At 39.5% G+C, this 23,328-nt stretch overlaps 2 protein-coding genes across 3 annotated transcripts; both read right to left on the bottom strand.

Annotated features, from left to right (window-relative positions):
- Positions 1-1,112: 1,112 nt before the first annotated feature.
- Positions 1,113-7,078, bottom strand: slc6a14 (solute carrier family 6 member 14). Its single transcript, XM_058631268.1, has 15 exons — positions 6,989-7,078; positions 6,107-6,251; positions 5,873-6,004; positions 4,764-4,922; positions 4,487-4,601; positions 4,273-4,405; positions 3,797-3,937; positions 3,570-3,705; positions 2,937-3,029; positions 2,711-2,836; positions 2,488-2,606; positions 2,288-2,387; positions 2,093-2,202; positions 1,643-1,810; positions 1,113-1,547 (listed from the first exon to the last, which is right to left on the bottom strand). The coding sequence occupies exons 1-15, from the start codon at positions 7,052-7,054 to the stop codon at positions 1,386-1,388; spliced, it is 1,905 nt and encodes a 634-aa protein (XP_058487251.1). The 5' UTR covers positions 7,055-7,078; the 3' UTR covers positions 1,113-1,385.
- Positions 7,079-10,503: 3,425 nt separating this feature from the next.
- On the bottom strand, positions 10,504-20,577 carry fmoda (fibromodulin a). Of its 2 annotated transcripts, XM_058631270.1 has the most exons (7): positions 20,491-20,577; positions 19,392-19,797; positions 17,679-17,801; positions 16,785-16,925; positions 16,446-16,713; positions 15,706-15,861; positions 10,504-11,196 (listed from the first exon to the last, which is right to left on the bottom strand). In XM_058631270.1, exons 2-6 carry the CDS (start codon positions 19,761-19,763, stop codon positions 15,710-15,712), a joined length of 1,056 nt encoding a protein of 351 aa, XP_058487253.1. In that variant the 5' UTR covers positions 19,764-19,797; positions 20,491-20,577; the 3' UTR covers positions 10,504-11,196; positions 15,706-15,709. The 2 variants fall into 2 exon arrangements, with proteins under 2 accessions (XP_058487253.1, XP_058487254.1); XM_058631271.1 differs by lacking the exon at positions 10,504-11,196 and having other exon boundaries at positions 15,370-15,861.
- Positions 20,578-23,328: the final 2,751 nt, after the last annotated feature.

Consider the following 23,328-nt stretch of genomic DNA (forward strand, 5'->3'; position numbering starts at 1 on the left):
TGAACAAACATACTGTACATACTGAACAAACTCTGCAGCAGAGCAGAACTCCTCAGTAATGCCCTCATTCTTATGAACCACTAGTTGTGGTCAGGGATGTATCACAACAACATTAAACACAAGTTGTCCTAAGGACAAAACCTCCACACACAAACAAATCATTAAGTTTTTTTGCAGTGCAATATAATGAGGAATCTGCGTTGTTCAACTTAACTTAACGACTCTCTAGATACCTGTTTTATTTGTCCACCAGTTAGTTAGAACTAAAGAAGCCTCTCTGATGAAAGCTTACCACAGAAGATGACTATGACCTGGATGACTGAGAACCTTCACAGACATTGGACACAAGTATAAATGTAATCCAGAAATGATATGGTGTTTGATGCAGATGATCTTTCCACCCCACATACAGAAAACATGTGGTGTGAGCTGAATAAAGTCTCATTGTGGACACACGTTAACAGCAGGTGTAGATGTCAGTCCACAAATGAGATGCATTTCAGTTTCAACTGTGAGAAACATCAGAGAAATGCAAGCAGATGTCATGTGTGCAGATGCAAGTCTTTAAGCAAACACACATTCAAGCAATGTCTTTGCATTTGCTTGGAAGTTAGTTAAACACTGGACGACAACACAAGTTTCTGTTAGAACAACCAAGGAAGATGTGACATAAAAGTAATGGTATGTATCCAAAACCCATGTGGTTTATTTGTGGTAAATGGTCTGTATTTACAGTATGTAGCTAAGTGTTCTAATGTAACAAAGTACAAATACAAAATGAAATCACACAAGTTTCTGTGAGATCCCAAATCCCTGGAATCTCCTCCCTGAAATCGCCTTGTTAAACACCAAGTGTGTGGTCCTGATTAGATCTTCTAGTCTGTGCTTTCTCAGGATTAAAACATTGATTATGGAGTTTGTTGTGTTTTAAAAATCAAGTCAGATTTTGAAATCCTCTAGTGTGGGCCAGGCTTTAGACTTTGAGCCACTCGTTCCCTTCCACAGCTCCAGAGCCATTTCAAATGCTTTCTCCACTACTCCTGTGATGTCTGTGACGGCAAACCCTGCTTGTGGAAGTCTATGTGGCCAGAGAAGTACAAGAAGATCTGATGTACATCATGGGGCTGCATTTAATCTCTTCTACCATCATTATTATCATTAATAGATTCAGCTTCATAACCTGCCCCAGGAGAATCTGATTTATACACAACAAGGCTCTTTTTATTGTTTTATCTAAAGTTTGAATTTAATTTAATCCCTAACACATGTGCAGAAACTGTTATTTTAATATCCACCACACACACACACCTATCTATCTATCTATCCATCTATCCATCTATCCATCTATCCATCTATCTATCTATCTATCTGCACTCCTTTACTCATCAGAGCCATGAGCTAGAAATGACATTTACATTTATGTCTTCATCGAGTTTGTTGTCAAGGTTCTTCATGCGACAGCAGCGTTCTTCTGAGTAGCGCTCTCCTCGATGGACGTCCAGGTAGGGATGCCATTTTTTGGATGGAGAACACAACAACTTCAAACGCTGTAAAAAGTTAAAGGAATCAGGATTATGGTTTTTTTTTATTTTCCTCCTGGTGTCTGAAGAAAGATTTTTTTTGATGATCAACACACACACACCTTCCAGGGGCTTCCTTCTGTTCTTATCAGCTTATATACAGCGATGACAGGGATCCAGAGTAGGATGAACCCAACCATGCACCACCCCAGAGCCAAGCCCCAGCCTGGGAATGGGACTGTCCCATATAAAGGAGGCGTGAATGTCATCAGAGACCAGACCAGGATCACCTAAACAGCAGAGTATAGACATGATGTATCCTATACAGACACATTTTTCTATTTCTTTATAATAATTGATTGTTTCTCATATACAATATGTTTTATTGAATACAAGAGTTAAAAAAGTTCCAGTTTGACGAAAGTGACAAACTATACACATTTTTACTGCATTTGTTAACAATGACTCAGTGACTTGTCATTGCGATGGCAGAGAACTGTTCATCGATTGCATGATGAGAGACAAACTAAGACTTATGCTTCTGGAGTTAATCCAGTGTGTGCGCTACTCACCGCTATGATACAGGGACTGATGAAAAACCAACATGCTCTCCACCAAAGCCAGAAAGTGAAACTCTTCTTTCCAAGCATCATCTCAATGTCTTTAATAAAACGGTTCCCTCCTGTGAAGCACAAGAACACAGCTAGAGATTAAGGCTGTCTTTGTCACATTTTCTATGCACATACATCCAAAACGGTTCTATTTACCATAAATGTAGCTGATGCCAATGATCTCCAAGAGGACCAAGACCAGAAGCACCCAGCTGGCAACAAACTGGTCGATCAGTGTCACCCAGTATATTCCTGCCTAACACATACACACAGAGATCACCTAATGTCCGACAGGAGTGTCACATAGTCTCATGCAGGTTTGTAATGGTAGGAACATTCCACTAAGTCAGGCTTACCTGTGTGACACATGGTAGGCCAAGAAGATAGAGGCCAGCACATGTTGTCACAGTCAGTAAGGCATGTTTGTTTTTGAACATTTTAGGACAGGCATCTGACAAACAGGTGAGGATCACCTCTAATGACAAAAAGAAAGAAAGACGTGATGACATATGATGAGAGGATCCACCAGTACAGCAGTTGTCTGAATGAAGTAAACAAAAAAACAAAAACACATCCTACCTATTCCTGCAAACTGAGAGTCCAGGCCAACTGTCAGGAGCATGAAGAAGAACAAAACAGACCACAAAGGTGATACAGGAAGCTTGGACAAAGCATCTGGATATGCAATGAATGCCAGGCCAAACCCTAGACATAGAAACGACATAGAAACGAAACAATCAGAGGCCACTTGCCAGTCTTCTACATTTATATGAAGTATAGTGCTCACACGGTGCGTCCATCTGACCTTCCTTTACAACCTCTCCAACTGGCATGTTGTATATATGAGCCATGTGACCCAGAATTGAAAATATGGCAAAACCTGCAATCACACTGGTGCCTGTGAAAGAATGAAAATAGTTTGACTGCATGAGTAAAACAAAAAAAAACATCAACGTGTTAAAGACAACACATCTTTGAAGCGGAACTTTGAAGTATACAGCTCAGTTTTGGAATCAGTGCTGAGTGCGGTGGAATCAGTGCTGAAGCTAGAATACCAAATAAGGGCAATTGTGTTGATGATGTCTCTGGCCTCCCAATGACGGAGGCCAGAGTGTTCTAGGATTCGGCTGAAACCCTCTCAAGCAAACTGCGGTGCTTGAGAGGGTTGCATGATGCATGGCTTGTAACAAATAAAGTTATCTTTAACTCTTTCTGCACCATCATCTCACCACCTGTTGTTATTTTAAGAAGGAAATGACAGCTTTTTCATCTATTTTTTTTGACCCGAGACTTTGCGAGACCTCCTGATTCTGAGGACTCCGGGTCGGCGGCCCTGATCTTGTAAGGCTGGTTTTCCGCTTTAAAAACGTATCAATAACGGTGAATATCCTGTTCTGGACAGATTTTAAACATCCTTTTTAGCGACATTTACGCCCACCTGCATTGGTCAGTGTTACTACAAATGCATCCTTAAACACATTGTTGTGGAAGTTGTTGTAGGAAGCGAGAGTCATGACTCCACCCCAGCCAATAGAGAGAGAATAGAAAGTCTGAGTCGCTGCATCCTTCCAGATCTAAAAAAACAAAGAACATAAAAAAAGATATGTTTTTATGTTTAAAAAACAGTACTACTGTGTATTCAAGTAAGGAAAGTTGGGTTCTCACCTGTGCTTCAGTCAGTTTAGTCAGATTGGACTGAGAACCAATGTAGAACTCTATCCCATCTCTAGCTCCCTCTAGTGTCACACCTCTGATCAGCAGCGTGATGATCACCACATAGGGAAATGTAGCTGTGAAATAGACAACCTGGAAAGATGAAAGCTTAGATTTAACTGTAGAATGTGATGAAATACTTGCTTTTTCTGCACTAAGACTGAGGTGTGTGTACGGAAGAGTATTAGGGCCAAGTCTGACTTATTTCTCAGAATTCTGACATAAATTTGAGAATTCATGCTGTTTTATTTCTTTTACTTTGTTTCAAAGAAATCGTTTTCCATGTGGCCCTAATAATCTTTTCTTTATTCCACACTTAACCTTGGATTTGTATGCATTGTATTGCATTGCAGTACATTTTCTATTGGATTCTCTGGAGCTCATCAATCTGTGGATAAGGACACAATTCAAAGTCGACGATAACTCACTTTTCCCGATGACTTGATGCCTCTGGCGAGCGCTGCAGCAACAATTATGGAGCTCAGCAGCAGACACAGAGCCAGATGCCAGACTACAGGTCCTGTTTCACTCAGACCACTTGATCTCTGTAGAGCTACACGACTGAGGGAGAGATAAAAATGTTTTTACTGACATCACAGCACGACAAGGTTGTGTGTTTGTGTGTGTGTGTGTGACTCTTACTCCCAGTAGTGTTCACTTGGACTCTGCACTGAAGCTGTGATCACGTCAGACAAAGGACAAGTGATGTTTTCCTGAGTCCAGTTGGCCACTAAAACGCCACTTACATTACACGATACTACAAATGGAAAGAGCACAAGTGAATGGCTTCCTTAAAATACAGGTAAATACAAGCATTTATATTATCAAGGTGTTTTTCTTAAGATTCTTAAGAGTGATTGTGATTTTATCTCACCCCATGACAATGACACATCAGCAGAGTAGGACTTGAGACAAGTACCTGAAGGTGTGTTGCTGCAGTTACTGTAGGTACTGACGCAGCTGGACCAGGGCAAAGGAGACTGGAAGGAAGCGAACATGTAGTACAAGCTGTAGGCAAGGATGACGTTATAGTAAATGGATACTATCAGTGTCACCATAACCATGGCAATGCCAACCCCTGCAGAGTTAGAGAGACATTGTCAAGAAATGTTAATGTTAATAGAAAAGACATTCCTGTAAAAATGTGGGTGAGTCTACTGGCTGAGTTCCCTCTTTCTCATTTGTTGTGTGTGTGTGTGTTGCTTCCTGCTCACTCTACTACACACCTGCTACTCATGTTGCAGCATATAATCCACCACATTCCGCCAAAGTTTTCACTCACACTTGGCCACCCACTGTTCACTTGTTCTCTGTTGTTTGCAGATCAATTATACACTGTCTGTCTATTGTCTGCTCAGTTCTCCCATACATCTGTCTCCACTGTTTGCCCCCACCCTGCCTAAGGAGTTATCAAATCTCTGGACTGAGATCTGGAATATTGGCCTGCTCTTCTCTGTAATAGTTTGGGAATAAAAATTGGACTCTTCTACCTTGTTCACTTGACCAGATATTCAGGACTATGTCCACTCTACATGCCACTCTCTTTTCAGTCTCTTTGCAAGACCTTGCAATTAGTTTGACTTTTCACCTCTCATCTAAGCGGCTTCTTCATTTCTGACTAACTGGTGGAAAAATCCAGGTTTTTAGTCTCTGAAAGCTGGATACCTCTCTAGAGAATCATTAAGCAGGTGCCGGTAATTCACCCCCAAGGTTGTTAGTTTTGCCTTCACAGAAAGTCCTTGTTTTTTGACTGAAAGTACCAGAAGAAAACCCTTGTGCACACGGGGAGAACAGGCAAAACGTCACGCGCTATGAACTGAGAGCTGAACCGGTGACCTTCTGAATGTCAGGCAGTCTGTGTGCTTTTAAAAAAGTAATCACAGTAATGTTGCATGTGTGTTTAGCCACAATAATCATTGCAACTCTGTCTGGACACAAAGTCCTAAAACTCAGAGTGGTCAGAGTTTGTATGAAGCGCCATAAAAGAACAGACTCAGACATGTGTTTTACGAGACATGTGCACCTTACCCTGCAGTATAGGCACTGCTCTCCATGTGTTTATGGGGCCTTGGCTGCAGAACTGACCAAGGGAACTTTCCAGAAAGAAAAGTGGGATTCCAGTCACCACCAGCATCACAAAGTAGGGGATGAGGAAAGCACCTGTTCCAAAGGGTGGATGTGTGATTAGATACAATTTATCTATGTTATCTACTGATTAATGTTCAAATTGGATTCCCGAATCAAATAAATGAGCAAATGTACCCCCTCCATTCTTGTAGGCCAGATATGGAAATCTCCAGATATTTCCCAGCCCAACAGCATAACCGATCGTAGAGAGGATGTACTCCCTCTTGCTGGACCAGTTGCCTCGTTCAGTGTTCTCATCTCCTTCGTTCACAGGTGGCTCCTGCTCAGGGAAAAGTTCAGAAATAGGTAAAGCTTCCAAATAGCTGGAGAAAAATAATTGTTGTGGGAACGGAACATTTCAAAAGAGTGCAGTTCAAATGTTTCTTCTTAATTACATATTGTCACCAAGGAACATATAGGCCTGTTGTATATCCATGAAATGTATGTGTCCCTTTCTAGCCATGCCAAAAAGTAAAGTCAGTAAAACAGTCAATCAGCCTTTATTTGTACAGCACTTTACCTGCAAAGCCGTGTGCATGACAGTCCTTCACATGATAAAAAAAACAACCCAAAAACATATATTCAGTTAAGGTGAAAAGGTAGGTTTTATGTTTGCTTTCAAAAAGCAAAAAGAGAGCATAGTAATGAAAGGAGGCCAGTGTTTTTGCTTTGTTTTTCAAAGATAATCAAGAGGCTGCTACTGAAAAACCTGAGAGCCGTGGGTGGTTCAGAGGTTTAAAGCAAAACAGATCCATAAATATGAGTCAGACCATTAAGAGATTTAAAAAAAAACAAAAACAAAAAAAACAATGAATCTGAAAATCTATTCTAAAACAACAAACAGGTAGCCAATGTGTATACTTTACATGTTGTTTAAGCTTATTCTGCACAAAACGATGTAAAATGTATTCTTGCATTTTCTGTTCGTTGGTAGATTTGCATTCAGTGATGATTCAATTTGTTCATCAGGGCTATTCAGTGTTCCTGTGGAGCGAATTGTCTGGTCCGTGTTCCTACCTGAGTGACGACTGAAGGATTTCTGAAAATCAAATCCCTGACAGTGTTCCAGCCGTATTTCCTCATGTCCTTTCACTGCCTTGCTTAAATTCTGTGTAAGAAATGTCCCTGTCTCAGGTAGGTCTGTTTTAAAGTAGCCCCCACCCATTCACCCCCCCAACAAACAAGCAGGGAGTGATGTCTTCCAACCAATCGCCTGCTCACAAACCTCCCCCTCAACTCCACACATACCTGGGTGTTTTAATAAAAAGCCCCCACTGCAATCATGATTTTCCACATGATGTTTCACTCTTGATAATATTAGTGGATCCCCTGATTGACACAGATGTTATAAATATGTCACGTTGTGGGAGTATTTCTAAACCTCATATTTCCACTTAAAGATGTCGTGCTGCTAAAATAAGCATTGCGCTGCATGTGATGTCCTCCCCTCTGTCTCGATCTCCTGATAACAACAAGGTATAGTCAGTATTGATAAAGCAGTGGAGCTGTAGTGTGCAACAGCACAACACAATGCTGGCTGTGTGGTGTGTGTATGTGACTCAGGTGAGTGACTCAGTGCCAGTAACCGTTTGTTCACAGCTCCCTAAAGCCACCGCTGTGACTGACGATAGCTGGAGCTCATTTTGGTCGATGACATCTACTTTTAATAACGGTCCAGTCAGCCTGTGTGCGTTTGTGTAGCCTATAGTGTGACGAATGTCTGATAGTGTGACCACAGCATTGTGAGAGGACTTGACCTGTGACACAGAGATAAATAAAATGACAGATTATTAAAATGCCTCTACCAAAAGCACCAAAGCATACCAAAAGCATTCGACTCACATAGGCTAATGATTTATACTGATAATGGTAAGTATCTCTGACATACAGCACTTTGTTTCAGTTGGTGTTGTTTTTAAAAATGCTTTATGAATAAAGTTGGATTGGATTAGAGAAATTATTTTTTGTTCTGCTGTAAAATTGTTTAAAATACACCTCTACTGTCACAAATTATTCTTATTATTACTAATAATAATAATAATAATTATTATTAGCACCTCTCTCTCAAAACATAATGCAAACTTTTTCCTCAAACAGTCCAGCCTCCTGATTTTCACTCACTAACCACTTTATTAGGTACACAGGACAGTGTGGTTTTCTGCTACTGAAGCGCATCTACTTCAGTTTTGACATGTTGTCAGATGGTTCTTGACATACCATGTTTGTAACAAGTGATTATTAGATTTGCTGTTGCAAGGTTCCAGTGCCTTTCTATAATTTTTGAGTCTGGCCTTTTTGACCTCAGTGAACTGCCACTCACTTAATATTTTATCTTTTTCTGGCCATTCTCCCTAAACCAAAGACAACCCTTCTTGTTACACGTTCTGATTCTCATTTCAAACTTCAGTGGGTTATCTTGAACAGAAATGCACTGAATTGCCACCCAATTGTTGGCTGATGAGACATTTATCTCAACAAGCAGTTAAACATGTGTCCCTTATAAAGTGGCCAGAGAGTTTATTTGCATATTAGTTTGATTCTTGTCTTGTCTCCTCTTAGTTGACCCACATGACAATATAAGGGATGTTTAATTGAACTGGCCTTGTGGTTTTAATGCACAATGTCCCTTCTTTGATCACTTCCTTTTTGCATGATCTACAATCAAAGCTAAAGTGATGGTTGGCTATGTCATGCAAATAAATCAGGCAAATATGAGTCATATGTGAGCCATATGTTTTCATCAGTGTGCTTTGCCAGGAATCACTCCCTTATTAACTACCTAAGTGTGGAAGTTTTGAATAAAGAATGAGAAGTATATCATCAGTCTCTTTGGTTTAGAGCCATTCTGGTCGATGACGTGCAGTCATGGCTTATCCACTTTAACATACCGTCCATCACCCGTAATGACCGGTGTGCCCACAGAGTACATACAGTAATACAGGAAAACACTGTAAATAGAGACATCCTGTGTCTTCTGACCATCTCGCCACTGGTCAGCTGACATAATCACTGTTCATGATTCACCTGAGAAGACAGAGTGGAAGTAAAATAACAAAATGGTCGGCCGTGCATTTTATCACTATGCAGAATGTGAGTGAGCCCTGTTCACAGGGTCACAAAACAGAAGATTAATGGCGCACGAACACTGTTTTGAGAGTGGAGTTTTATGAGGCATCATGAAAGAATAAAATCAGTCGGCAACAGTTCAGCCATGACAAACTTAAAATGACACAATTGTAGAAAACTGACTGTGCTAAGAATGGAGACTGATGGAAAACATGTCATGAAGTGTATGGATTTTGACAAATTTGACTTCATGTTCCTGTTATAGTGCTGATAATGTACCACAATATCACTGCTTTGAATTCAGCTGGACCTGTAGTGCATTTTCTTTTGTTTGCAAATGGGTTTTTAACACTCGAGACAAACTTCTCTTAGTTGCTTCTTACAGAAAATGACATGATTGTATAGAAACCTATTATGGGAGGTGATGGAGATCCACAATATGTCATGAAGTATTTAGATTTTGAAATAAAAAGTTGAGCTTTTTTTACTAAATAAATGTCCAATCGGTCCTCCAATAAATCGGCCAGCACAGTGTTGGCCCTTTCCACTCCAGGTTCATTGCTTTTATTGACCTCTTTGTGCCACCATCTACTTAAAAGGTTTCCCAAGTGTTATCTACTGGTTTATTTATTAGATAAACATACCAAGAGTTATAGAGTTTGGATTCTTTGTGGTTTCCTCTTTCTATTTGCCTTTGAGTTGCCAAACTGAAAACAGCAATTAATCCATTCCATTAGGCTGGACAGGATACATCCACTAAATACTCCATGACATTGCACCAGTCTATAAATGTGTGTACTCTACTGTCATGAGCAACATTGCTCACATTCCACATCATGAACACTGTGGAGGTGGAGCAGGAAGTTACACATGACACATGTAATCATTCAAAATCTGTTGACGATATGATTGAATTTAAGTCTTACAGGAAAATACCACACCCCATAAAATGATATTTCTTCATCCAAACCTGATATTCATTTATTTTGTGTAGAGTTGTGATATCTAATTGACAAAAAGCCATTTAAATAATTAAGTAATATAATTAAAAACTGTAATTGAACTAAACCAGAACATAGATAATAGTGAATTAACTTATGACGCTATATAAAAGAAAATGATTTTACATTTTTTATGGATTCTTTTTTAAAATTTGGGTCATTCATGTATGTATATTTTTTATCTGTATTTCTTCTTGAATTATCAATGTGTCATGTGTTCATACATAGTTTTGTACATAAGAAAAAAACTTCAATAAACCTTTAAGATAAAAAGTGAAAGCATATTTTTAACAGCAAGATAGTTTTGGGCTCAGCAGATTTACTGAATTAATTAAAGTTCCATTTAACTAATGCTTCATTGTTAAAATGTCCACTCAGTGACACACGTACCATCACAGAAGTATACTGCACATATAAGATTTATCATAAATCTATCATAAAGCAATAACTACTCTTGCTTTTCTTTCAGTTTTGGTTTTATTTATTCTAAACAACATAATTATGATAGTCAGTTCATGCAATGTTAACTCAAGAATCATAGCACACAAAGCCCTCTGTATGTCTGAGTCTCTACTACTTTACTTTTCCCAGTGTAGCCTGATCTTTTTCTAAGTCTCTAAGGAAAGTTGATTTCAGTGTGCAAAAAAAAGAGGATCTACAGTCGCGACATTGACAAAAAAACAATATATAACAATATATAGCATAATTCAAACAAATGCAACAGCGTATTTTCATGCACTACACTGTATGCTTTTCTCCGCCAAGAAATACAACAAACATTATATAGAATTCAGATGATGGGACTCACAGTAATATGTTTATGGATACCAGCACACATTGGGGTTAAAGGGAACGAAATAGCAGACAAGGTGGTACATAATAATATAGATTTAGCAATAACATTAAGCAAAACAGAAATGAACAGCATCATTAAACAAAAACTAAAGGAGAGATGGCAAAAACAATGGGAGGAGGAGAAGAAAGGAAGATGGTTTTACAGTATCCAATGAAAAGTGGGAGCGGCTAGGCTCACGGAAAGTAGCAGGAAAGAGGAAAAAATAATAACGCTTCAGTGATGGTGACATCTGGTGGACAACTGAAGCCACAACAACCTCCCAGGAGCACGACTGAAGCGCTGACAGTGTTTCAATCCCATGTCTGCAATGAAAGTTTAGAAAAGACTTCATGGTCATTCAAGTGTTTTGTTCATTCATACTTGCCCATACTGTAAAACATCCCAGATTAAGCCACAAGGAGGAGTAATGTTTATTCACAGAAGTAGACAGGCTATTTGTATTCATAGGTTTTTATTTATTTAGAATAGTATTTTTTCCACTGTGGCAGGCTACAAGTAATTGTACATTTGAGACCCATTTGAAAATGAAAAATCAAATTCAATAATGGAAACATAGAATGTCAGCAATGAACTGCATTATACCTTATTTAGTGGTACAAGATCAAAAATGATTCCAAGCGTTTGAACGCCGCTTATTGCTTGTACTCGTCGCCATCACAATCACTCTCCAGATCTCCTTACAACCCCATTGTGAGCAGTTATGATGCGTGTTTATAGCTTGTATGGCGCCAAAACACTCAAATCTGCCGTTTTGTCTGGTTACAGCAGTTAAATCATTGGTTTAAATGAGGCTGCAAATAATTTCTCTTTTCATTAACTTGTGTTTTAATTTCATGTTTGGTCCATAAAATGTTAAATATGGTTCACTGTTTCTAAATTCAGTTATATTCTTGAATTATTTGATTTCAATTATTGCTTAAATAGAGCAAAGAAATTAGGAAATAATCACATTTATTTTTGACTTAGTTATTTTACACCACATTTTTTTGTTTGTTTGTTTTTTTCCCCCCAGATTGATCTTCATGAAGACTGTCAAATAGTAGGTGTCATAATTTAATTCTGGGTGGCCACTGTGTCACCACTCTTTCTTGGCCGCGTGCCTACATGTCCCTGCATTGTCCAACATGGCCACGTTCTTTCTATTCTCCTGCTTTCCATCTGTCAAATACTGTAGCTGAGGGTTGTACATAGAGCATTGGCCACAGGTTGGTTTTGTATGTTCATGTCCACTTTATTGGGTGGTCTGAAATCCGGTCCTTGTTGGTTATATTTTTGTGGAACTGCTGAGCGAGTGATTTGAAAGAATGAGGTGACTGATGGAGTGTTTGAAGTTCTCTCTCTGAATGAATGGGTTGTGTGTGACTGAGACGCCTGGATTGAATAGTTAAGATGGTCTGAGAATATGATTATGTTTAGCAGTTCACATTAAAGTAGATAAGGTGTCTTGAAGGGCTTAGATGCTTGATAAGTTATAATGCACTAACATTTCCTTTTTAGGTTGGTCTACAAAGGGTGAGTCCATATTTTTTTATTTCTTCTCTGGGGGCTACCGTCTTGGCCCCCATGTGTGGTAGGGTTTGCAGAGTAAGGGAATAAACAAAAGAAAACTTGTGTGTTGTGTTTCTTTGAAACTCAAAGTACTTCAATGTGTCGGCAACTAACTTGCTAGTCTAGCTGCCCACAGCTAATCACACTGACAATTTACATGCAAAGGTAAGAACATGGGTGCCTTCCGCGTCCATGCACAGTAAGTGAACTAACCTGCACTTTTCTTCAGCATCAGTCACGAGGAGCACCGACATCCCTGCATGTCCATCCTAATTAGATTGCGTTTTAGTTGCGGTAAAATTTCAAATGTTAAGTGCAGTTTTTCTTTCTTGCTTGGCCGCCGTGCTATTACTATACCTGCTCTGACCTGAATCTTGATTCTTCTTGGCCACTGTGTCATGACTGTACTTGGTCTTGGTGTTCATGCCAGTCTATCATTTCTGATCTGTTTTTCCTCCTAAGTTTTCCTGGTTGAGTGTGTGTGTGATGACTGACTTGGACTGACGTTTATCTGACCTTTGGACCAAGACTAACACTCCAATTTACTTTACTGCACCAGAAAGGTGAACAAAATTTATGCTGCAAGACTGGCAAGATGCACACCAAATAGACAAGAAGCAAATTCAAATTCTTTCAAAAACAGTTAAAATGTTTACCTTTCTGGTAAGTATTAAAGGCCTTTGCCACTGGGATTTTTGATAGAGCATAGGGTTAACACCATACACTAGCTATTTCAGCGAACAAGTATCTGTAGTCTGTTATTACCCATGACTTTCGTTCAAATTTCAAAATTTAGGCAGCTTGTAGAGTCATTAGGAAGATGCTGAATCCCAATGTCTTGGTTGGTTGCATGAAAAACTGCTATCTCTTAGATGTGTTGGCGAAGTTCCTCCTCTGATTTTTGTAGACTTGCCCTAAAGTTTCTCTCCGCTTTAACCCTTGTTGAGCTATGCATTAAATGATTCCTCCAACTTGTCTCCATATCAATTTTTTTCTCCCTGCAGCCTTCCACCACCCACTGCTGCTGTTGCATCTGCTAAAGGTAGCCGTATCCTGATTCACTGCGTCTGTGTTGGGTAAGAAGTGTTATTAGACTACTAACAATGTAAACACCTTAAATGCTTGATCTAATTTACAAAAATGGTTCATCAGTTTAGGACAGAAAAATCATTTAATTTGACATTCTTGGGGTCAGTAACCTGACCTCTAAATGTTTGGGAAACCATGCAAAAGATCGCAAGCTCTCTGCATGACCCAACAGCATCCATGTTTGAGTTATTTAATTGCTCAATTTTTAAATCAGTCGAGATTTTATGAGCTGGGTCGTCTTCACACAACAGAGAACAAGGTAAATTGAGTCGACTCGTAACATGGTAAGGCATTTCGTCCTTCCCCTTCTTCTCTGTGTGTGAGGAAATCTGGCCACGGATCCTGACTGAGTGGCATACCATGGCTGTGCAGTTTCCAAAATCAGACAAGGATCCATCTGATTTTGTGACTCGGCCTGTCGTGATATGCATGTATGTTCCTCCGAAACAAAGGATTGGAATGGACAGGTTTGTAGTGTAAATCACATCACAGGTAGATGGTGAAGTATTTTCAGGTGTCTGCTTTGTCAATACCACGTCTTGCTAAACACACGAGAAGCTCTGAATTGTGAATTGCAGATGTTTCAACAGCAATGGCTGTTATGTTTTACTGTAATGTTTGACATACATTGAAAACTTGTATTTATTGCTTTCTTTATGTCAAGTAAAACTTTTGTTCTTAACTTGATTCTGTGATGAGTGTTATTTTGACAAGTTAGTGCTTTGAACCTAAAGATGTGGAATTCTTTTAAAAGGAATTGCAATGATCTGTTACTGTAGATTTAGCATCATTTGACACTGCTCCAAGTGTTCGGTTGATCTTAACCAGAAAACTCAAACCCTATATGGATTTGTACAAGGTTTTAAAGGGAATATAATAAATTGGACTCTAAAGCAGGGAATGCTACAGTGGATGGTGATGCTGCTACTTGCCCCCATCTCACAACTTCCTTACTTCTAGCCACTAACACTAAATATGGCTAATGCATAAAAATATGCCACTGAACATTATACTACTTTGCTTTAAAATGCCTTCTTTTAACTACAGATGTATTTGTACTATTTTATTTCATCTGGCTTTTCATTTTGTCTTTCAATTCTGTCTTTACTATTTTACACTTAAAGGTTTTATTTTTCTACTATGGAAAGCACTTTGTAGAGTTGTTTTGAAAAGTGCTATTCAAATGAATCACAGCCAAATAACGCTCCACACATTAGTGCAGGAAAATATTCAGCAGTTAAATAAAACACAAAACAAGTGTGAGGCACAGATGTACAAGATGTTTCCCAAAGTAAAGATCGGACAACCGAGCGCTAGACAAAGAAGTCAGTGGCTTGTTGCAAGCTGCAAACACTGGTGACCCAAGATGGAGAGAGGGGCGAGGAGACGATTCTTCCAGTCTCAGCATCCAGTGCATCATGAATTCGACAGGAAAAAGAGATGACTGACATTTTGGTTGTGTGATGATGCTTTTGTTTTTTTCTAATCAATTCACCAGTCAAATGATGTTCTCAAACGTATTGTTTTGTCCACAAAAAGAATAGGTTTTAATGATTTGTGGTATATGGAACAAAGAAATTTAAAACTAGTACCGCAAGCGGTTCTGAACAGATTGGAGTTTGAGGACTTGCGAGTCTCCGTGTGCCCACGTCGCCATGCACGCCTCTAGCTCATCTCATCTTCATTCACCGCTTGCGGTACTAGTTATTTTCAGTGCTAATTATTTGCAAAAAATTTTGAGTTTTGGGGTATGATCAGGGCCTCAAAAATGCGATTCATTTGCCGTCGGAAAAAGAAGAAGAAGAAGAATTTTTAGAGTATCAATAAAAAGAGAAGACTTAAAAAGAGGTTATTTTTAATGCTAAACAAAAATCATCATATACCTCATCACTATGTATGATCATTTTCAAGGTTAATTCATTGTAATTTAACCAGAATTAAGATCAATGGCACCATTTTCAACAACTGTTCAGTGATGTTGAAACTCTTGTTTACTCATATATGCTGTGATTGGTGGATTTAATATGTGCCACCTAATGCTGATTCGGAAATTAAATCATCATCCCTGCTACAATTTGATTTTGACTCGCTAAAAAAACAGATATGTTTTACAATATGGCACAAGTTTGTGACTTTGTATGTTTATGTGTTTGTGGGCAGACTGCGTGGCTCACACAGTTAGACCTCAATGGTGGAAGCCATCCTCAAACACTGGGATGACTCTGAAGGAAGGTCCCCACGACTGATCTCGTTCCCGTCCAATCGCAGCGTCAGCAGTTTGGAGAAGCTGGTCACATCCACAGCACTGCAGAAACTTCCCAGAGTGAACTCTACAGCCAACATGCAAGGAAAGAGACAGAGTAAGAGATGCTTACAGTGTTAGGATTCTTAATGCTTCTTTTTTTACTAACCAGGGATTTTAACCCTTGGTTTACATAATGCACTGCTTTTAATGAGAATAAAAATAACGAAACATGATTTATTTTACCTATAATAATCAGTGTCACAGAGATGCACACATACCGAGACAAGCATTCTACTCTAGTTGGAGCCTGTCCTTCAACTCAAACAACCCTATCAGTTGTTTGCAGTGGTGGAACACCCTATTGTTTGTTTGAGTTAGAGGACAGGTTGTCTAGTTGCCTACACTTAAGATTTGCAATTGTCTTTTGGAGCATTTGCTAGATACACTAGATACCACATGCAAGGTTCCAGATTGCTGTCATGTGTACAACCACTAGGGGCGCTGGTTTTGAAAACGTAAACGTAGGTTGTAATTCCTATATGTACGTTTCTCTGGAGGACAGTCTGGTTTTAATACATTCCAATGAGGACATGTTTGTCCACAAAGTCCAGAGCGTAACCATTTTGAGTAAACAGTGTATTTTTGAGATTTTGAAAAAAATACTTTTACCTTTGATCTGGTTTGCCTGCAGATAGAGATGTTGCAGTGTGGCGCTCACGAGTGGGATTCTCTCCAGTTTGTTGAAGCTCAGGTCCAGCTCCACCAGCCCGGTCACATTAAAGGTGTTGGGAGGGATCCCGTTGTCTTTTATCTGGTTGTGGGACATCCTGACATACTGCAGCTGTCTGAAACGATTTAGGAATCCCTCTGGTACAGAGTCAATGGAGTTGAACTCCAAGTAGAGCTGGTGCAGATTTTCAGGCAGGGACTCTGGGACCTGGGATCATTTCATAAAATGATTGTCAACGGACTGTTTGTCTATTAAATTGGACATAAGCAAAACCTCACCTTTGTCAAATGGTTGCTACTGATATCCAGCATTGTGAGAGATGTCAGGGCCTTCAGTGATGTGCTCATGTCCGTGACCACATTATCGTGAAGATACAGGATAGTGAGGTTGTCCATTCCTTCTAGGTCTACTGGTGTTACCTACACAAAAGTGTGGTTTTTCAATTCAATTACATTACATTACATTATATTACATTACATTATCAATCCATGCATTATCGCAAGGCACTGTACATAGTAAGGCAGAAACCTTTGCAGTGTTATAGAGAGCCCAACAACCCAACAAGCACTAGGCATCAATGGAGAGAAAAAGCTCCCTTTTAACAGGAAGAAATCTCTGACAGAACCAGGCTCAAAAATGGGTGGCCAGCTGCCTCGACCGGGTGGGGTGTATCAAAACAATATGTCAGCTTCCATTATACAGTATTGTAATGATAACGACAATAATATGCCTGCCAGTGATAATAATAATAGTAGCCTCAAAAGTGGATCTGGTTCCTGCAGCCTGAGAGAGAGAGAGAGAGAGAGAGAGAGAGAGACACAAACTAGGGAGAGAAAGATCAAGGTTAATTAAATATAATGAAGTCATATTCTTACCCTGAGTGTGAGTGCACCATATAATTCCCCCCAGTAGTCTAGGACTATACAGCAGCATAAGAGATGCTTTAACTATAAGCTTAATCAAAGAGGAAGGTTGTATGCGTAACTTTAAATACAGAGAGAGTGTCCGCTTCCGAAGAGACACTGGGAGCTGGTTCTATAGGAGAGGAGCCTGGTAACTGAAGGCTCTGCCTCCAATTCTACTCTTACAGACTCTGGGAACCACAAAAAAAAACTGCATTTTAAAACCTCAGGTCCTTTATTCATCACAGCAGCAAGCATAGAGATTTTTACCTTTTCAATCTTGTTGTGATTGAGTCTCAGGTCTCGCAGAGAGCGAGGAAGGTTGGAAGGAATGCTGGTCAAATTGTTGTGCTGTAGATAGACACGCTCCAGTTGCTCCAAATTCAGAAATGCCTAAAAACAATGTGGCGAATCAGCAACATCTGTATGACAGCAAATTTAACAACAGAATTGAAAGGAATGATCTAAATATTTAATTTCCTCTCAACTTGAGAGGGTATTAGTGTTCTAAGAATCAGATATTTGCAGAACATTAATATACTGGGGGGGCCACACAGTTGTACAGTGGCTAGCATTGTTGCTTCACAGCAAGAAGGTACCCAGTTTGGGCCTTGGTTCAATCGAGGGCTTTTCTCTGTGGAGTTTGCATGTTCTTCCAGTGCACTGTAAAATGTACTGTGTTAAAGTAAGAGAAAATTAACACCAGATCAGTTTAGGACCAAATTCAGTATAGAGCAGTGTTAAATGAAAGTTTAATAGAAGTTTAAAATGAACTATTTTAGTGTTAAATGAACAACAAAAGAGTTAAATTTACCACTATCATGAGTGTATTCGGCACTGGTGTTAAACTGACTGATCTTAGTGTTACTTTAACACTGGAATGTTTACTGTGTGTGTGTACTCAAACTTCCTCCCAACATCCACGACCCTCATGTGGAGGATAAATTGGTAGAAAGTGGTTGGATTAATATACTGTTTGATGCACAAAGGCAAAGAATGTATCTTTGTTGTCACTGAGTCATTTCCGTTGCTGTTGGTCTTGTTGTTTGATCTGAACAGAATCTTTTTGCATGCTGCCTCCTTCATCTGAAAACCGAAATATGTCAAGCAATACTATCAGACCTGAGCGTGGGAGTGTGTGTGGATTACAGTATCAGCAGTGGAGAGGTGAGTGGGCACAAGAGAGATGTAAACCTGTCATCTGAAACTATTCGTGGACACAATGTTGTTGTCTCTTTTGACCAAAAAAATCTGCCACTTTTTGTTTGTAGCATGAAAAGAAACAAAAGTTAATGAAAACATCATCTCTTTTTTAAATATTTTTCCTTTGTTTTGCAGCTTTTCTCTTGACTGTGCACCCTAGAGAAGTCCTTTTATGGCAGGTTCTTGATGGAATGTGCCATGTGTAGTTTGGAGGGGGGTTTTGGAGAATGTTTATGTTTAACGTTCCATATTTTAATGGTCTAAATATGTTGGATAATATATACACTGTATATTTGTTCAAGCATAGTTTTGTGCAGTTCTTTAAATTCTGGTTTTGGTTAGATGATTCCTTAATTGTTGTTTTACTAAATAGGAGCCACAGCCTTTTTGCTGCCAGGGGAACAGGTTTTCTGTGGCATAGGCCAGTGTTTGACCTATTTTATTAGTTATTCGTCTTCACTTCTTTTGCTTTGTTTTTCTTGTTTGCAATTACTGCTGGTGGGAAATTACAAATCTTGGACTTAAGAAACTGTATTTTTTTTGTCTGGCCCTTACACATGCTATTTAATGTCTTTAAATTAAAATTGAAAGAACATTTGAAATGACATTAAAATAAATCCCATTTCACTCTTGGCACACGCTGCCGTACTATTATTACTTTCCCTTTTTAACTGACACAAACTGTTGGCCACATGTCAGCCATATGACGGCCATTTAACATCAGCTTCCCTGCTGAGCTCATGTGTGTCTGGACTTGACTAAGACCAGATGCAGATTTACCTTCTTGCCAATGGCCTCAGATGTCAGCTGGTTGTGGTGCATCATAAGCCACACTAGATTGGTCGCATTCATCAGGGCGGAGTCAGACACGGCAGTGATGGCGTTGTTTTGAAGGTACAAGTATTTGATATGTGAGGGAATGGATGGCATGGCTGTCAGACCCCGGCCATCACAGTACATGGCTATAGGAAAGGCGGGGGGGCAGTCACACTCATCGGGACACCACCCACTTGCGATGTCCGCCTGCAGGGAGGCAAAGTATCCTTGGCTCTGTCGGCCGTACAGCCAAGACAAAGGGTCTCGTCCATGGGAGAGCGAGAGTGGAAGCAGGGCAGACAGGACGACAATCACCAGACGCATGGTCGGAGTCATAAAGTTGTTCTTTGGGATCTTACTGAAATGAAGACTATTAAAAAAATCAACAAAATAATCATGTTAAGTTCAAGTCCAAAGTTCAGTATAGACATTGAACTATAACTGAAATAAAGACACAGAGGAGCCGCAAACACAAAAATAACTAATTGAATTAGTTGTTAGGTATTTTGAAACAGATACTGTTTGTAAGTGTATATTTAAGTTCCTTCATATATAGGTACAGGATTTACCTAAATAAACTGATCAAATGTCCATCAAGATATACTGTGTATATATGTATATATATTTATGTGTGTAAATGATAAAAAAGAAGAATATTCTCTATCGCATGGTCTTATCATGTACATGTTGAGTCAAAAGTTCAGCATAGGCACTGACCTTGTTGTGTAATGTAACTGCCCGCAGAGAGGCACATTCTTAAACATCTTAATTCAGTGAAGAAAAAAAGGAAAAGCCATGAAGACCATGAATACCACCTTTGTAAATAGCGCTCACTGCTGCTCCACAATTGTGGGAAAATATCCAATAATGACCCCCTGATTTTGCAAAAGAAAAAAAAGTTCCCCTCAAAAACATTTGACTCTATCATCATGTGTTTATTTTTCTCCTATAAGGTTTCATACAGAGATAGCATGTAGACAGACACATGTTCATGCACATGCATGCACATATTAACACACACACACACACACACACACACACACACACACACACACACACCTACCTGTATAGAGAGACTGACCCTCTTTGTCCCCCCTCTCTCTCTCAGAGTGCGCTCAGGAGTGCAGGGGATTCGGACAATCACTTTGTAAAAATCTTTCATCCCCTCCCTGCTCTCCTTCCCATTCTGCCATCCCCCTCTCCACCCCTCTCCATTCTTTTTCTGTTGGTTCCTTCCACCCCATAATCCACCCTCCTGTACCCCAGTTTGTTCAATCAGGCACAGCCCAGTGCACCCCACACCCCCCAGTTTTTCCATCTGTGTGCAGTTCATGAAATCCCTCTGAAAGAAAAAGCAATGCTTTCTTTATAATTTTCAATCTTTTCTTCTAAAAGTGAGCAATGTCATTTAGTCTCTGCAGATGCTGCACGTCTTTGAGCCCAGTCAGCCTAGTGCTTGCTTATTGTGTGAACTGTTGGGTTTCTCTTCTCTCTATAATGAATATAGATAATGTGTTGTAAAGTAAAGTCAAGTTTCTGCCTTACTATGTCAGTGCCTTGAGATAATGTATGTCGTGATTTGACACTATACAAATACCATTTAATTAAATGAATTGAATTTGCCATCCATTGTCGTTGATGACCTGAGGTCAAATCACATAAAAACATGTTTCAAAACTTGCACCAATTCCTTTTATTGTCATTATATAGTATATACTGTATGTGTATTGTATCATAAACATCATGCAAGCATTGTTTGGGTGGATAACAAAACTGTTATCTACTGTTGTATTCATTTTTTTGACCACTTAGCGAAACTCTCTGGGCCAAAGAAAAAGACTTGTGGATGGATTGAACTTTTCACATCTTGTCAAGGGTTAAATGGAACCATGTGTGACACTCTTCGCGTGATGTCTGTTTGCTCATAATGTGGGCCTCTTCCTGCCTCTGCATCTTCTCCCAGACATGAGCTTCATCTGAAACAGGGGTTTTCACTCACCCTCTCTCTCTCTCTCACTCTCTCTCACTCTCTCTCACTCCCTCTCCATTGTATGTTCGGTTTCTCTGGAAATGTGGTTTTACTCTGTGCATTGAATTACTCAACATATGTTCTCTGTGCATAAAAAGTAACACATCTGCTGCTTTGTTCTGATGTGCTATGTAATGTTGACTATAAATCCACAGACTTGTTCCAGCCATGTCCACATATGTTTGTCTGTAGAGTATTGTCTTCATCATTGTATGGTATTTCCAATGCCAAGGTCCATTGTCTTTGACTTGGAGCTAACTCACTCTCTTGCCAAGAAAAGTAGGTCATTACGACTCAAATGTCTGTACATTTAGAGGCAGGAGCGTGAGCAGAGGATAATACGAGTAAAAAATGTAAGTCCATGCTTTTCTTTGTACAAAATAAAAGAAGACAGGCCGTTGTATGGGTTACTTCTGTTTGATTTAAAGGTCCAGTGTGTAAGATTTAAGTGACATTAGTTTCCTTAGGCAAAAATTGAAAAGATAAAATAATGATTTTTTATAATTAACACACTGTTATCTCCCATCTTCACCTAAAACACTTTACTCTCTGCAACTAACTCTGTGTTAGTGCTAATACACATTTTACAACCCTTTATTAAATATACAAATTAAAAACATCTGTAAGATTCAAAGAGCACTGTAGTGAAGTAATTGGCATTTTCGATGAGATGGTTCAAAGAATTTCTTTTTATCGCCGCCTTCTGCAGCTGCATCATTAGAAGACAGGCACTTTTTTTCTTTTTTTTATGTATCTGCAGGCATCAGTGTGCAGCACATGCACAATGCATGACAATAAACGAGAATATGTGTAATGTGGACTTATTTTTTCAGTGTTATTTCTCTGTCAACAAATCCAAGGAAATGTTTAATGTGTGAACTGAACAAGGGTGAACTCTGACCCCTGAGTCATGATTGATGACAATTTTATAAAGCCATGCGAGGTTAATGCAAGGACTGTTTTGGTGCATACACTCTGCTGTGGTGTCCATGATACAAAGACGATACACGGGAAACACAAAGAAAGCAGAAAGAGTGGCAGAAGAGTGACCAGGACTTTCAAAAACACACCCAACCCCCTCATCTGTATCACCATCCATGACCCACCCCCCAGTCCTGTCTAGGTCATGAGCAGAGATCAGAGGATCAGAGGAGCAAGCCCTTTCCACTGAAGCCAATAACTCCTCACAAGAATGTCAGGAAATTTCAGTCAGGAAATTGCATTGTCACATTTCGGGAAGATCCCGTTAAGAGTTAAATGAAAACCTGCAACAAAACCTTGAACCTTAAATGTACATACCAAATGAATCAATAGATGAACCATCCATCAAACCTTAATCCTGTAATGACGATGAGGATAAAAGCATAAACACACACCCTGCAACTACCAGCTCAGCAGTCGAGGGTTGTTCGTTCACACCAAAACATCACACACATAACAAACATTCATATAGAGATAATGCACACAGAACTGGTTTAAGTAATCCATGGTCCTAAGGTAACTTGAACCGTGGTATCCCGGGGCAAAGGGGCAGCATAAACCAGGCGATAGAAAGCAGATGTCAACACACACCCACACTTCAAATCTCACACAGATGTTCATGATTACACATGAAGCTTCTTATCCTTTTCCTCAGACAGATACAAAAAAACTGCAGTTTTATATATATATCAATGTTGGTAACCACATTAATTATGAGTTTTGACTTGATCCCTGTGTCACCATGTCAAAATGTATGATTATGCCAGTGTTAAATTAGCTGTGGTACACTGAAAATGATATACTGTAGGGTGCCCTGGTGACCCAGTGGTCGAAGATGCAATAAGCTGCAGGATCTCTAGTTCAGTGCCACGCTTACGCTGTGGTTCTAGT

Source organism: Solea solea, chromosome 6, assembly GCF_958295425.1.
Source record: "Solea solea chromosome 6, fSolSol10.1, whole genome shotgun sequence".
Classification (NCBI taxonomy): Eukaryota; Metazoa; Chordata; class Actinopteri; order Pleuronectiformes; family Soleidae; genus Solea; species Solea solea.